General features: G+C 45.3%; 1 protein-coding gene across 6 annotated transcripts in view; it reads left to right on the plus strand.

The window, feature by feature from the left end:
• The first annotated feature begins 688 nt into the window (after positions 1-688).
• The window catches only part of FLNB (filamin B), a 131,020-nt gene continuing 115,699 nt past the window's right edge, over positions 689-16,009 (plus strand). For 2 of the 6 annotated variants that reach the window (XM_031953181.1, XM_031953191.1), the window contains exon 1: positions 689-1,130. In XM_031953181.1, coding sequence (XP_031809041.1) covers positions 839-1,130 — 292 coding nt within the window. In that variant the 5' untranslated portion in view covers positions 689-838. The remainder of the gene's footprint in view (positions 1,131-16,009) is intronic. The other 4 variants (XM_031953198.1, XM_031953219.1, XM_031953204.1 and 1 more) reach the window with 2 other exon arrangements.

The raw sequence follows: 16,009 nt of genomic DNA on the forward strand, positions 1-16,009 counted from the left end.
CTGCCTCTTCATACAGCAGGTGCTTAATAAATGCTTGCTGAATAAATAAGCGGCGTGAATCGGTAGCCCTTGGCACAGGCTCTGGCACAGAATAGGGGAATAAATGGAGTGAATCGACAGCCTCTGGCACGGGGTCTGGCACACAGGAGGAGCTTAATACATGCTTGTTGAATGAGTACGTGCCTTCACTTCGCTTGGCAGAGGCGAGGATTGCTGCTTAGCGGCTGAGCAGGCCGGAGGCCGGAGGCAGCTCAGAGGTTAAGGAGCGCTGCGGGGCCCGGCCAAGTCCGGGGCCCGGCCAAGTCCGAGGCTCCGAGCTCGGGCCGCCCCGGCCAAGTCTGACTCAGCTCACCTGGGAGCCTCGCCCCTGCCGCCACCGGCGTCCGATCACCCGGTGCCCAGCGCCCGGCATGTGGGAGGCGTGGCGAGCCCGGGGTCCGATTGGCCTCCGCCGGGGGAGGGGCCCAGCCCCACGCCGCCAGGTAGCTCGCGGGGGGCGGGGAGGGCCGGGGCGTCGGAGTCCCGGCGCCGGACGCGGCAGGCAGCAGTGAGCCGGCCTGGGCGGCAGAGGGAGACGGCTGGCCAGCCCGGCACAGGCCCGGAAAGGCGGAGGGAGGAGGGGGAGGAGGAGGGGGAGGAGGGGGAGGAGGAGGGGCCGAGGCTCGCAGCCGGGGAGGGCCGGCGCAGGCGCGGGGCCAGGCAGGGCGCACGCCCGGGGCTGCGGGGCAGCAGAGAGCGCCGAGAGCCGAGCCGAGCGGAGCCCCGGAGCCGAGCGGAGCCCGAGCTTGAGCAGCCGCCGCCGCCGCACCAGCATCGCCTCGCCCGCCCGCCCGCAGAGATGCCCGTGACGGAGAAGGACCTGGCCGAGGACGCGCCGTGGAAGAAGATCCAGCAGAACACGTTCACGCGCTGGTGCAACGAGCACCTCAAGTGCGTGAACAAGCGCATCGGCAACCTGCAGACGGACCTGAGCGACGGGCTGCGGCTGATCGCGCTGCTCGAGGTGCTCAGCCAGAAGCGCATGTACCGCAAGTACCACCAGCGGCCTACCTTCCGCCAGATGCAGCTGGAGAACGTGTCCGTGGCGCTCGAGTTCCTGGAGCTGGAGAGCATCAAGCTCGTGTCCATAGGTCAGCGGGCCGGGGGCCGCGGCGGCGGGGCGCAGGGAGTACCCGCGGGCCGGCCGAGGCGGGGGGCACCCCTTCCTTCCTCTCTGCCGGGATCTCCCTCCCCCTCCCATCTCCTTCCCTTCCCCTTCTCGCGCTCCCCCGTCCTCCCCAGCCCGTGTAGTTTTCGCGCCCCGGGTGGAGGGTGCTTGCCTGGAAGTCGTGTGTGTGTGTGTGTGTGTGTGTGTGTGTGTGTGTGTGTGTTCTCTTTTGAGGGTGGGTCTAGCCTCCTGAACTCCTTTGGGGAGGGACTCTAGCCTTTACCACTGTCCTGGGTTCTTTCTTGCCGGGAATGGGGGGCGTGTAACATGTGTCCTTTTCCTGAGCTCCCTTTTTTCTGGGGGACTGGGGCGGGGGAGGGAGAGGAGTCTAGCCAGGGCTTCTGCCGGAGGGAGGAGAGAAGATCACGGTCCCATCTCTTAGTTTCCTTCCCTTGATCTAGAGGGGCCGGGGGCGGGGAAGGGGTGTTTATTGAGTGGCTCGAGGGTGCGGGATGCCAGACACCCAAGAGTGGTGGGTGGCGGAAGGAAGCCGCTGGGCTTCTCGCTGCCGCGTGAGACCGTGGGGTGGCGGGGGGCATTGCCACAGCATTATTTCCATGAAGTGTGGGCGACGTCACCAGCTCCAGAGAAGAGGACTAACAATTATCTTGTACCTCCTGGAGGGGTGCTGTCTTTCGGGGGTCTGGGGCCCCCCTGCACCTGCCCACACCCGTTTTCCTCGGGGATAGCCCCGCTGGCCTGGCCCCCGGCTTGGGTGGCGTGTCTCTGCCTAGGAGAAGGCATCGGGGTACTGGGGAGCAGCCGGGGTCCACCTATTCCTGCACTTGGTATCTTTCTGATCTAAGCCGTTAAAGCTTCAGTTTCTTCTCGGAGACTTCCCGGGGCCCCTTGCGTTTCTCTGGGTTTGGGCCCCTGGACCTTTCCTGGGAGAATTTCTCCCCAGGTGAGGGCCGGCGGAGGGGTGGGGATGGGATGATCCACTAACCCCTGAGGGCGGGGAGGGAACCAGATGGCCATCTGGGCTTTGGAACTATTGGAAATCTTGTCCCCGTCCCCGGGCTTGGCTGAGCTCACCTGGGCCTCTTACTCACCACAGAATTACCCCTGTTGAGCTAGAAAAGAAAGTCCATAACCCCCTGGGGCGAAAGGGAGGGAAATGCCTTCTGACTTTTCAAAATCTTCCTTCCTGGGGTCCTGTACGGCTTTAAGATTTGTTGGGTGGAGAGGTGTGGACCTCTGGAATTCGCGGTCCTCTCCCTTTTTAACAACTCCCAAAGTCACTCCAGGGGCCTAAAGGAACTACAACCAAAAAACAAAACAAACAAAAAAACAACCCCGTGAGCCTGCAGTTAAAAGTCTGGAAGCTGGGGTGGGTACTTAAAAATGTGTTGAATTGCAAAATTGTTATTTTCTGTGGATAAAGGACCCACCCTTGGTATCGTCTAACTTTAAGTTCTAGATGCTCACTATAACTCCTTGGATTCATGGCCTTTGGGTTCCCCAAGAGTGGCTGGGATAAGGTGGTCTGGGGACCTGGTCTGGGATAGAGCTTGATTGGTGTTGTAATGGACAGAAGGCTCCTCCTAAAACATGAGCCTACTTGGATCCACTGTTAGCTCTGGGACCTTTGGCCAGCCTGAGTCTGTTTCCTCCATCTGTAAAATGGGATTAATAATCCTTTTGCACTCCCCCACTGCTGAATTTCTTGAGGATTCGGAAATCCGATGCACTGTAAGATGGGAATGGTTGTTAAAAACCTATATTGTTTTCATTATTAGAGCTGTGTATGTCTGACTCTCTACTTAGAGAAATTGTCAGAAGCTGAACTGTGCCAGATTGGGCTCTCCTGCCAATCTGTGGTGTAGGTGGTAGTAGATAGGGTGCTGATCCTGGAGTCGGGAAGAGACATGAGAGTAAATCCTGCCCTAGATACTTCCTAGTTCTGTGACCCTGGGCTAGCCATTTAATCACTTTCAGGCCAGGTTTAGCACATAGTGCCTGGGGCATTATAGGAGTTTAATAAATGCTAGATGACCCTTTGACTCAGTTTCCTCCTCTGCAAAATGGAGACAAAATATCATCAATTTACAGGCTGTTTTAAGGACCAGCTACATTAAATGCTTCGCAGACTTGAGAGCACATTAACCAGCTCTGTTAAGTGCTTTGCAAACTTGAAAGCACCATATAAATGATAATAAATGATAGCTGTTGGCTATTGTCTTTGTTTATGATCCCTTTTCCCAGCACTGCTTTGGTTCTGTTTCATTCATACATCTGATAGCAAAAGGATGGTCATGTGGTAGATAGGATCATGAGTTTTCACCTGTTTAACAAAGGTTTAGAAGTTTGGCCCAACCTCCTTATTTAACACTCGAACAAGTGAATTTGAACCCAGTTTCTCCGTAGCTTCCCTGTTCTAAGCAGACTTGCTGCCCATTATATAGAGTAAGGGCTTACTAATTTTTCCTCAAGTAACAAAAGTAGCAGATTTATGTCTAGTTCTCTGTTTTTACTGAAGTTAAAAAAAGAAATCTAACACTCAGAGCAAATTCAAATCCTAGTGATTTGAGCTGGAAGCACTTGGATTAAAAGAAGGAAAACCTAAGAGACTCTTCTCGAAGTCCATCCAAAGTAATCTCCCTAAAACATGGGATTGACTATGCTCTAAAGCCTTCCATGAATCCCTATGGCTTCTAAGATGAATACTGTTTGAGGTTGGCATTCAAGGCTTTCACAATCTTACTTATATTTTATGTTTTATTCCTCCTGATTTTTTCTTCTGATTTTTTTTTTTTTTTCATCCCTTAAGGCTTAAACTATGAACCATTTCTTCTAAGATACCATACCCTAATTTCTGTTTCTGGTCCCCTTGTGCAACCTCCCCTAAGCAGAAAGTGCCCTTTCCTTGTCCTCCACAGATATACTTCAGAGATTTTTCTGGATTCCTACTTTGTTCTTAATTTACTTATCTGTGGTCCCCTTATCTGCTCCTCTTCTCTGACGTGGAGTGGAAGCTCCTCCAGGGCAGGAAGAATTTTTCTTTTTACCTCTGCTGCAACTCAGTGAATAAATGTGGGGAAAAGCAGCACTTATTAAGCACTTACTGTTGTAGTACACTTAGATACAAAGCTCACTGTCTTAAGTGAGTAGTTAGTTCAATTAATATTATAACACATCTTACTAAGTAAAAATATTGTCTTAGGTTTCTGTAAGGAGTCCTCTGTGGGATTCTAAAGGTGTCTCTTTCAAAGTTCCACAAAACTCCCTCAAACTTCTTTTAAAAAATTTCTTCTTACTGATCAGTTTTACATTGTCATAATATTCCACTGCATTTCCATACCATAGTTTATTCAGGGGTTTTCCCAGAGACTCTTATTTTTCATAATTTCCAATAAAACAGCTTTTGAATATTTTGGATGATATTTTTAGGAGAATTGGGATTCCTAGATAGAAAAGCATAATTTGATCCTTTTTTTGTTGTTGTTTGAGGTTTCTTAATTATATATCGATAGATTGGCAGGAAGAACATCTAGTTGGTTTCCCTGAAATTTACTACACTCTGGCTTTTGATTTGGTTCGGGAAAAATATTTGAGTATTTTATCTTTTCTTTTCCCTTGAGTCTTAAAGATCATTAGACTCCTTTAGGTAAGTAGAGTCAAATTAACTCTAAAGAGCTGGATACAACCCTCTGACATCTCCCTACTGTAGATTGTACCTATTATCTCTCCTAGTCCCTTCCTAGTAACCTCCCCAAAGTGTGGAAATTCTGGCCATCTTTCTTGGGTCATCTAGCAAATACCCAGAGGCACCTAAGTGATAGGATCAACTTGAAATCTGGAAGATCTGAATTCAAATCCAGCCTTAGGGACTCTTATTAACTGTGTGGCTCTGGGCAGTTTCCTTAATTGTAGAATGGGGCTAATAATAGCTTCTACCTCATAGGATTGTTGTGAGACTCAAATGAGATAATATTTGTAAAGCACTTTATAATCTTAAAGTGCTATATACATGCTAGCTATTATTATTATCTTCTAAGATAACCTCACCTTGTAATAATCAGCCTCCCTCCTGTGATAGTCTTCTATTGTCTTCATATTTTATATATATGTATGACCTGTTATAGCATTATTCATTTGACAATATGTTGGTCCTTAAATTTAAACCAAGAAATATTCGTAGCAACAAATGGCCTACTATGTGCCAGGTGATACAAGGCTTTACAAAAATAAGAATACTTTCTCTGCTCTCAGGAAGTTTATTGGGGAGATAGTTATAACTTGTGCCAAATAACAAATGGAGAATAGATTAAGTTTTTAAGAGGTATAAACAAAACGTTAGGGGCATTCTGAGCCAGGCAATCACCTTAGGCCTTGGCTGGGCAGGTCCGGGGCATGGAGGGGCCAGCAGACTTTCATCAGTGAGGTGACTGGGCCTTGAGGGATTCCAAAGTTTGCTAGAGGTAAAGATGAGAGGAGATGGGCCAAGGCCTGACAGTGATGCATGATGGGAGCAAAGACTGGGAATCCGGAGGCTATTTACTGGAGCAGTCTGTTTGCTTGGAATGTACTGTAAATGAAGGGGAAGGATAGGAGATGAAGCTGGAAGGCTTGGTTGAAACCAGATAATGGGAGGATTGGAACATTAGACTAAGGAGTTAGGACAGCTATCACATCCTATCCATCATCCATTGTTCTAAGCTTAATAACCTCAATTCCTTTGGCTAGTTCTTACTGTATATATTGTTATAAACAAATTTTTTTAAAACATTAAAATTTAAAAAAAAATCTCATCTACAGATTTTTTATACATTTAATATTAATTTTTGGGGGAATCAGAACTGTGATTTCTGGTGGTAGAGTGGATAATGTGCAGGGCTTAAAGCGAGGAATACTTGAGTTTGAATCTTGCCTTAGATACCAGCTAGCCATGTGACCCTGGGTTTCCCCTTCTGTTCTGTAAAATGGTGATAATAATACTACTCACCTGTGCCTGTTGTGAGGGGCAAATGAGAAGATATTTGTGAAGTGCTTTGCAAATCTTGAAGCATCGTTATATATATTTATTATATAATTTTTTTCTATTTAAAATCACATTAAGATATATTTATTATATAAATGCCAGCTGCCGCTGCCAACTGCTATTATTATTGTTCTACTGAAGTCTGTGAGCTTGTCATCAAGTTAACCCTTTGTCACATTAGCCGCCACTTAGCCACGTCTCCTCCAGTCTGTCCTCCTGGAATTGAATTGCTTTTAGCCCGAGTGATATCTAGACATAAATCTTTGCTGATTTAGGGCCCCATTTTGCTTCCCTGTCTGTGCATCTTGGGATTTTGATTCTGACTTCGAGCTCATTAGTTCTCTCTGCCAATTTTATGGCAAGTGCCCATTTGATAACTGAGTTCTGACCCTCTGTCCCCGCTGCTGAGGCTGACTGACATCCATCCAACAGTCTTAGTTTGTTCAGCCTGCTATGAATCACCCTAACTTATCTCATCATGAACCATTTCTGAAGGACTGTTTCTTTCCATTTTCATTCAACGTAAGCGGTTCTCACTTAGAACTTAAACATCTATGAACCTTAATTTTAATGGCTAATAAAAAGCTACAAGTAAATGGTCGTATACTTTTAATACCAGAGTAAACCAAGGACATGAGATAGAGGAAAGTAGATAGCATTTGGGCCAGAGGATCCAGAGGATCCAGATCGAGTCCTGACCCTACTACTTACTTTATCAGTTAAGGTCACGCTAGAGCTGCTTTCCGAGTCTTCTGGTCCAGCACAGTTAAACATGTATTCCTCTTCCCCACGTGGCTCACAACCCCCTCCAGTTTGGCCCGAGCCAGATTAAAATGTAATTGAGAAATATTTGACAAAAGAAATAAACATATAATAAACCAGATCGCATTACATTTTAAAACTTAGTCAATATGCATAAAGATCCACAGGGATCTTCATGTTGAGAATAGCACCTCCTATTTCTCTGTGAGTTCGAGATCTGTGGTCTAGCCCAGCCAACTTTCTCTTTTTAAAGAAGAGAAAGCTGTCTGAATCTCGGCCTGTGCATTTTTCCTAGACCTTAATACACTTTTGCATAGTCTGCTGCCAATAATCTTAAAACATGACAGTGCCTGAAAGGGCATTTTGAGGCCTGGAGACATGGAGTTAGCGGCCCAGAGTCACACAGAGTGGACTATGTCAGAGTTGGAATTGGAATCCACCACACTCTACCCCATAAATCTGTCCCTCCTCTACTTTTTTTTTTTTTTTTTTTTTTTTGATGATTCCATTGCCAAGTACAGTGCCAGGCATGGAATAGGGGCTTCATGAATGCTTATTGACTGATTGACCAATTGATTTGATTACCTCATACTATGGGAAGCTCCATTGAAAAAACAGGGGTGTTTGACCTGTGGAAGAGAAATTTAGGGAGGACATGGTAGCTATCTGCAAATATTTGAAGAGCTTAGGAGAAGGATCAAAACTAGGAGTAACATGTAGATATCCCAGGGGAAAAAAGACAGATGTGATGTGAGGAACAAACTTTTCAACTATCCTTATTTAACTGTCCAAAGTAGAATGAACTTTTTTTTTTTCCCCCTGAGGCATTTGGGCTTAAATGACTTGACACAGCTAGGAAGTGTTAAGTATCTGAGGTCAAATTTGAACATTTGAACTCAGGTCCTCCTGACTTCAGGGCCAGTGCTCTATCTACTGTGCCATATAGTTGCCCCTTATTTATTTATTTTTTTCAGGCATATATGACTCTTTGTGCCCCCACTTGAGATGTTCTTGCAGAGATACAGGAATGCTTTGCCATTTCCTTCTCTGGCTCATTTTACAAATGAGGAAACTGAGGCAGACAGGGTTAAAAGACTTGCCCAGAGTTAAACAGTTAGTGAGTGAGGCAGAATTTCACCTCTGGTCTTCTTGACTTTAGGTCCTGTACTCCATCTACTACAACACCTACTTGCCCTAGACTGATCCTATAGGTATGTTGTAGAGTTTATTATTGGACTAGATCATGGATTCTTAATGAGTGTGTGTGTGGGGGAGTCTCTTCTTAAAATATATTTTGATAATTGTGTTTCAATATAATTTTTTTTTTTATAATCTTAGGTACTTTATGCTTTAAAAATATTGTTCAAAGAAGTGGTTCAGACATTGGATCCCCATGAAATTGTGAGCTGCTTGAAGGCAGCTTCTTTTTGTGTCCCCATCGTTTAGCATAGTGCCTGGACCATCACTGGGCTTGATATTAGGATGACTCATCTTCATGAGTTCAAATCCAGCCTCAATCACAACTCTGTGGCTCTGGGCAAGTCACTTAATCCTGCTTGCCTCAGTTTTTTTTTTTTTTTTTTTTTTGCAAAAAAAACCCCAAAATAAAAAAACAAGCTCCAATGGAGTCATGAAGAGTCAGACATGACTCTGCAATCCTGTTGACTTCAGGAGAATGTTCCAGGAAGCCAGACATAACAAAGTTAGGGGATAGATGTGGAGGTCCCTTCTGATGGGAGAGTCTTTTTCATTAAAAAGTTCTAATTTATAACTAGCTCTGGTTTGGATCAGGAGAATTCAGTCCACAAATGTCTTCTCCACAAGGGGGTCTCGAAGCTGACCTTACATAGGAGGGGTACCTGCCAAACTTCTCCCAGTAACCCCCAAGTTTAGCTACTAGTGTGAAAACCATTTGGGTTCGAGGAAAAACAATGTTTTCTTACTGATTAAAGCTGTGAAAAGTTAGGTGTGAGCTGATCTCTGCTGGATGGACTAGAATCTTGGAGTGATTTAAATCCTGCTTGTTTCAAGCTGAGTAAGACCTTGGCTCTGTGCCAGGAGAAATATTGAACTATATGATATCTTCTATTTTTCCTGAGAGTCTCGAGCTGGCTTCTAACACATTCCCTTAATCAATTGCAGGCCTCTTGCCTTCTCGCCATTCCACGGCAAGCTCTGCGGCCACAAAGGGAGGTAGTCGCCCGGATTTTGGTCAGGAACATGTGGGGAAAGGGTGGAATTGAATTGTGGGGAGGTGTGTGGGGGGCGTCTAGGTGGTCAGCCCTCTGCTTGATGTCCTTTTGGAAGCCAGGATTTTTCTGTATCCGATTAGAAGAAATGACTGTTTCCTACTTCTCAAGGATTTATTTTGTATACATTTCTAAGTAGGAGTTGTCTCCTCCGATACATTGTAAAGTCTTACAGCAGAGATTGTTTTCTTCTTGCTGTCCTATCACCCGGGCCTGGCTTTGGTTTCATAAATACTTCTGGATTGATTTAATTCTAGAAAAAGACGAAAAAAAGAAATAATGGCATTGCCAGAATACCCGCTTTTCTCCTTTCATTTAGTGCTTCCCCTAAATACCCAACCCGCCCGGGAACTGACTCCTTAGATGCCGTTCCTCCTTCCTTCCCAGGATACCAGGGTCACAAGAGATCTCAAAAGCTGTCCTGGGCCACCTCTTTGATTTTCCTGAAGAGGAAATGGAGACACAGGGAGGTTATGACTTTGGTCAAGGTCATAACAGAGAAGCCTCTGACTCCAGAGCCATTCAGGGTCCTCCACTCAGAGTGGTGTTTTTAGCCCTTTCTAGGCTGGCATTTTTCTGCAGAAATCTACCTTCCCTGAGATCAGGGACAGAGATTTTAAATTTGGTCTTGCACAAAGTCCATGGTTTAATATATAGCTCCTTCCCCAAATCCCCCCCCCCCCCTTTTTTTTTTTTTTTAATTCAAAGCTTTATCTCCCCCATTCAGAGTGAAATCTTGGGACAGATTTTATGGCTTTTGTGAAGTAGCACAAGCCCTAAGTAAGAAGAAAGTCAATTAATTAGAGTCCTAGAGCTAGCTGGAAGGGGCCTTCAAGGTCATCTCTCCGCCATCCTATGGGGAAATGGAGGCAGGAGGCCTGTTCAGTTCCTCAGTTATCTGAGGCAGAGATGCTTTGGCAGCCTTTTTGAATGTGGCTCAGCCAGAGGTGATTCATGGGTCCATAAATCTAGAGCTGGATCTAGGTGCTTCATTTTACAGATGAAGAAACTTGAGGCACAAAAAAACTAAGAACTCACACAGAATCCTAGATCTAGCATTCGAAGAAAGTACATTAGAGGCTGTTCAGATGAGGAAACTGAGGCTCAGAGAAATTGTGATTTATTCAAGCTCAAATTGGCAGCAAATATCAGAAGTTGAATTTGAACTCGAGCTCCTTCACTCCAGAGCTCTTTCCAATGTTTCCTTTTGATATTCTTACACATGCAAACTTGGTTTAAGATGAGATGAAAAATGGTACCTCAAGCCAACCTTTCTTCTATCTTTGTTAAGTCTCTATACTCCAAAATCTTGAACTGGAGTCCTTTTTCTAGTTCTGGACATAACGAATCCTTATTTCCTTACTCTCAATACGATGTAACTTGAGAACTTGAAGTTAAAGGTCACTTGTGAGTGTCAATGAACCCAAGGTAGGCAGGGAAGTTGGCCCCCTTCTCCCCATCCCCCTTTAAAAAGGCCATTGGAGTCTGCTGATTCCTTTTCTCTCTAATTGTGGGATCTTAAATTGGAATGGTTTGGATGGGAGGGGAGTGAGATGGAATGGACTTTCAGGGGAATCTTTGTTGACAGCTGCCACTAGCTGATCCCTGGGCCAGAAATGACTTCACCCCCAGCTTTTCCTGTTCTCTTTAAATATTAACAGGGATGGTGTGTTGGGGGCCGCTGCCTTAGCTAGTGGACAAGAAGCAAGGATGAGTTACGTTTCTGAACTTTTATGGGGAAAAGTGGACTCTTTAATACCCCGCTGGGTGGGAGTATTTTTTTTTGATCTGTTAACTCGAGGGCAAAATTGATCCCACGGTGGCCTCTTAGTCAGTTCATGGTGAACTTAGTAAATTCAGTTCTTATATCTCTATAAGTAAACTTTCCTTCAGGGAAAATTAAATTAAGTCAGCAGAGATTTTATTAAGTACTTACTCTGTACTAGGAGCTGTGCACAGTGCTGGAGCTCCAAAGAAAGGCAAAAGGCAGAACCCATCCTCAAAGGGGCATGGGGCCTAATGGGGGAGACCACGTGCTAGGTACAGACAAGCTATTTAGGGGCTAAATAGGGAATATTAATAGGGAATAAATAGGGGCTAAATAGGGCCAACAGAGGGAGGACGATTGGCAGAGGCTTTGGTAAAAGGTGGGATGTTGGCTGGGACTCAAGGGAAGCTCCAAGAACTGGAGATGAGGAGGGAGAGAATTCCAGGGTGGGCAAGCAGGAGACGGAGCGCCCCGTTTGAGGGTCAGCAAGGAGGCCGTTGGCGCTGGAGCCAGACATATGTGGGTGTGGGAAGGAAGGTGAGAGAAGGCTGGAAAGATGGGGAGAGGCATGAAGGTTTTAAAAGCCTGCACGAGGAATTGGGCCCATTTCTGCTTGCTCAGCCTCTGCCCGGCTCATGCAGCTTTTAGCCACTCTGTGCTCGCTTCCCCAGACCCCCTGCATCGTGGTGAGGGGGATAGATCTTAACACAGTGTCTGTGTTCCCTCCTGTCATGGAGTCAGAGGTACGGGGTTGGAATGAATAATCTTCCATTTTACAGATGAGGAAACGGGTCCAGGGAACCTACTTCTCCAATGTCCTAAAGCTAGGAATCATAGGAGGGAGCATTTGAATGCAGGTCCTCTGACACTGCTGTAGCCCAGTCCTCAAGGATACCTGGGAATTGGTCTGAATTCCTTTTTCCTCTAGATGTGAGGACTGTATTTTGTGCCCACTCATCGGAGGGCTGATTTCTTTGGTTTTCTTTTAAGGATTCGCAGATCCAGAGTTTGCAGCGACCTGAACAAGCCGTCTATCTCGTACCTTCTCGGGGGGCACGGGCCCCTTTGGCCACGTGGTGTGAAACACGCAATCTCCCTTCTTGGAAACGGGCTTTTAAGTGCAGGAAATAAAATGCCCAGGACTCCAGTTAGCAAAATTCCTTAACAACCTGGTTCCTGGGCCCAGTTAAGCCCCATGCGGTAGAGCTTGAAGGGCCATTGGGACCTCAAGTCCATTAACAGATTGCAAGTCTGATTTCCAGAGGAGAAGCTCACACAGGTGATGAGGTGGGCAGGGTTTGAATCCGGGTCTTGTGGGTCTCTCTCTCGTCCTCAGTTTTGTAGCCTTTCCCCTTAGCTGCCTTTGCCTTTCAGTGGGCTTGGAGCGAGGGCTGATCCAAGCGTTCTTGGGGCAGGGGGACCTGGTAGGTTAAGAGGCTGGGAGTCTATTAAAACCAGACCGGGTTCTTTCGGCAGACTCCCCCCCCACCCCCAGCAGCCAGACTCCCTTTGTTTTTTGTTGGATACCTTCTGGACAAGCAGCTCCCTGCCTCGCTAAGGGAAGCGATTTGGCGAGTTCTGTTTGTTGTAATCTGAGCGCACATTCCTGAGCCCTTCCCGTGGGGGAAGGCGCCCTTTGCTCGCCTGCTTGAGAATGAAGCTATTGTGTGGATAGGTAGGTTGGCTGGGCAGCTCGGGGAACGGGGAGGAGAGGGGGCAGCCGTGGCAGGCCCTGGGCTCTGAGAACAGGCTTAATACAGACTCAGGCCTTTAGCTCGGTTCAGCCAACTCTGAAGGGTCTACCTTGTGCAGGAAATTGCCCCAATACTTCAACGGGGCGAGTCCCTGGAAGTCGGCTTAGAAGACCCAGATCCAAATCCACATCATCCCCTTTTCCCTCTCTAACTTTGAGCAGTTTAATTCCCAGAGCTCTGTGCTCTGTACAAGTCCCCCATACAAACTAACCAGTGGACCAGCCTCTGGCTTCTGGGAGCTGCGGGCAAGCTTGGATAAGCAACTACCTGGTCATTTGGAGAGAAGAAGAGGGAGAAGAGGAGAGAAAAGGAATAGGACAGTAGGGGCAGGGAGAGGGAAGGGAAATTTTTTCTTTTTCCTTTTATTTATTCGTTCATTTATCTATCAGTTTGTTTATTTGTTGATTGATTTGTTTATTTACAAAGCATATGCATAGGTAATTTTTCCAACACTGACTCTTGCAAAACCTTTTGTTCCAAATTTTCTCTCCTTCCCTCCTCCCCCTCCCCTAGCTGGCAGGGAGTCCAACCCATGCTAATTATGTTGAAAAACATGTTAGATAAAATTTTCTTAAAGTAGGTAGTATCTGAGTTTGGTTTTGAAGTAAAAAAAAATTCCTTTTTTAAAAAAAAAATTAATGTTCAATTGCAAATTCTTTCCTTCCCCTCATTGAGGGGCAAGAAAAATTAAATCGATTACACATATGTATAGACACATAAAACAAATTTGTACGTTGGCCATGTTCTAAAGGGAAGGAAAGAAAGAGAAAGGATAGGGAAGGGAAAGAGGGAGGAGTGAAGGAAGGAAAGAATGAAAGAAAAAAGAAAGGAAGGAAAAAAAAAAGACTGGAAGAATCAGAAGAAAATAAGTTTCAGTCTTCGGAGACAGATAGTACGCGTCGTCATGAGTTTCTTGGAATTATGGTTGGTCACTGTGTTGATGAGAATTACTAAGACTTTCATAGTTGATTATGAATACAATTATTGTGTATATTATTCTGGTTCACTTTGCATTAGTTCATACAAAATCTTGCCAGTTTTTTCTGAAACCTTCCCCTTCATCTTTTTTTTTTATCTCTTTTCATCATTTACCATCACAATCAGATTCCACAATTTGTTCATCATTCCCCCATTGATGGACTTCTCTATAGTTTCTAATTCTTCACCACAGAAAGCTGCTTTAAATTAATATTTTTTACATATGAGCCCTTTTTCTCTTTAAAAAAATCTCTTTGAGATATAACTCTAATAGCAATATCTCTGGATCAAAGGATATGCACAGTTTAATAACTTTGGGGGCAGAGTTGCAAACTGCTTTCTAGAATGTTTGGACTTTTTCATAGCTCCACCAATAATGCATTGGTGCACCTATTTTCACACATTCCCACCAATATTTTGTCTTCCCTTTTTGTTATCTTAGGCCTGATGGGTTTATATTTTCCTAATTATTAATGACTTTGAGGTTTTTAAAAAATATGATTATTGATAGCTTTGATTTCTTCCTCTGAAAACTGTCTATTCATATCTTTTGACCATTTATCAATTAGGGAATGATTCTTATTCCTGTAAATTTGACTCACTTCTCCATATGATTTTAAAAATGTGATAATTTAATGTGATTAAAAAAAATGCATCAGATAAATTAGCTCCAGAGATTCCCCCTATCCCAGTTTCCTAGGAGATGGAGAATACTCAGTCCAAAGATTTGATATTCAGTGTCCTGCAAAAAGTAGACCAGTGGAACCCGGACCATAGAATTCATAGCGGGAGGTAAGGTATGAGAAAATTGGACAGATAGAAAGGGTCAGGTTGTGAGAACTTTAGATGTCAAACAGAAGGCTATCTGTTGGATCCTTGTGGTACTAGGGAGCCACTGGAGTTTGAGTAGGGAGATGCCTTTTACAAAAGCACTTTGGCAATGCAGTGGAAGGTGGATCGAGTTAGGGAGAGACTAGAGGCAGGGAGATGGATGAGAAGGCTTTTGGGAAGAGAAGAGTGACCATGTGAAAGGAGAGAAGGGGTTGGTTGGGAGATGCTGTGGAAATGGGATGATGGGACTTGGCAGTTTGGATACATGGATAGGGAGGGTGAGAAACTGAGGGTACAGCAGGGTTGCGATAGGGAGCTACCAATCAGTCAGGGTGGTGATGTCTTCAGTCCTGTCATTTAGGAAGATAATAGTGGCAGCCATGCAGAGAACTCAGGCTAGAGAAATGCATCATACCGTTGCACATGCAGGAGAGAAGTGATGAGAAACCGCTTTCTGTGTAGATCAAGAGTACGCTTTGGATGGGAGAGATAGGGGAGGAGGAGTCACAAGCTTCGCTAGGTGCATTTATGTGTATGGGGTTAGAGGAAAGGTTGAGTTTGACTCTACTTGGGACGCTGGAGAGATGGCTGTCCCTTCCAAAAAAATAGCGAAAATGAGAGGAGAGGTGGGCTTAGACAGGAAGGTACTGAGTTCCCCATTGGACTTGCTGAGGTTTCTGGGAGGGGGCCTGGAATTCAGCCAGGATTACTACTGGCTATATAATTTTAGTCATTATTTACGGAGACCTGAAGACATCTTGATGAGCAATCAAGTGCAGCAGAGAAGTGAGAGGAAGGGAGGGAGAGAGACAGAGAATATAAAAAGAAAGGAGGGTGCTGGACACACCCTTAAGGGGTTAGAGTTGGGGATCCATTGAAGGAGACCAAAAGAATGCTCAGGGCCAGAAGTGGGTGTCCTAGAAGCAAAGGTGAAAAAGAACGTGCTCAAGGAGGGGATCAAAGGCTAAAGCCGTCAGAGGTTCCAAGAGATCAAGGATTGAAGAAAGGCCATTGGATTGAATGGTTAAGAGAGTCTAGATAACCTTTGAGAGCTGTTTCAGTAGAGGAGGATAGGGGTGGCGGGGTCAGAAATCACATCCAAAGGCCTTCAGAAGTGAGTCGGCTTTCTTTCTTTGTCCATTCATCCATATTAGACACTTTCCCACACAGTGAAAGTTCTGTTCTGATCTCTCTTTTTTTTTTTTTACCCCCTTTTCTTTATTTTATAAATTTCTGTTGAGATTTCTTTCTATTCACCATGTACTTCAAATCTTTTTAAAATTTAATTTAAAATTTTTTTTCCCATGTTCCCCAATCTTGGTAGCAATTATAACTTCCCTATAATTTGTAACATGCCTCGGTTTACTCAGATACTAGCCGGATTTGAATTCTCTCCAGGTTGATGGTTATTTTTTTTTCCCATTAGGCATATTGCCCAGTCAGTGCCTGCAAGATTTAGGGTCTGCAGAGAGACCGAGA

The sequence above is a fragment of the Sarcophilus harrisii genome, chromosome 1 (assembly GCF_902635505.1).
Source record: "Sarcophilus harrisii chromosome 1, mSarHar1.11, whole genome shotgun sequence".
NCBI lineage: Eukaryota > Metazoa > Chordata > Mammalia > Dasyuromorphia > Dasyuridae > Sarcophilus > Sarcophilus harrisii.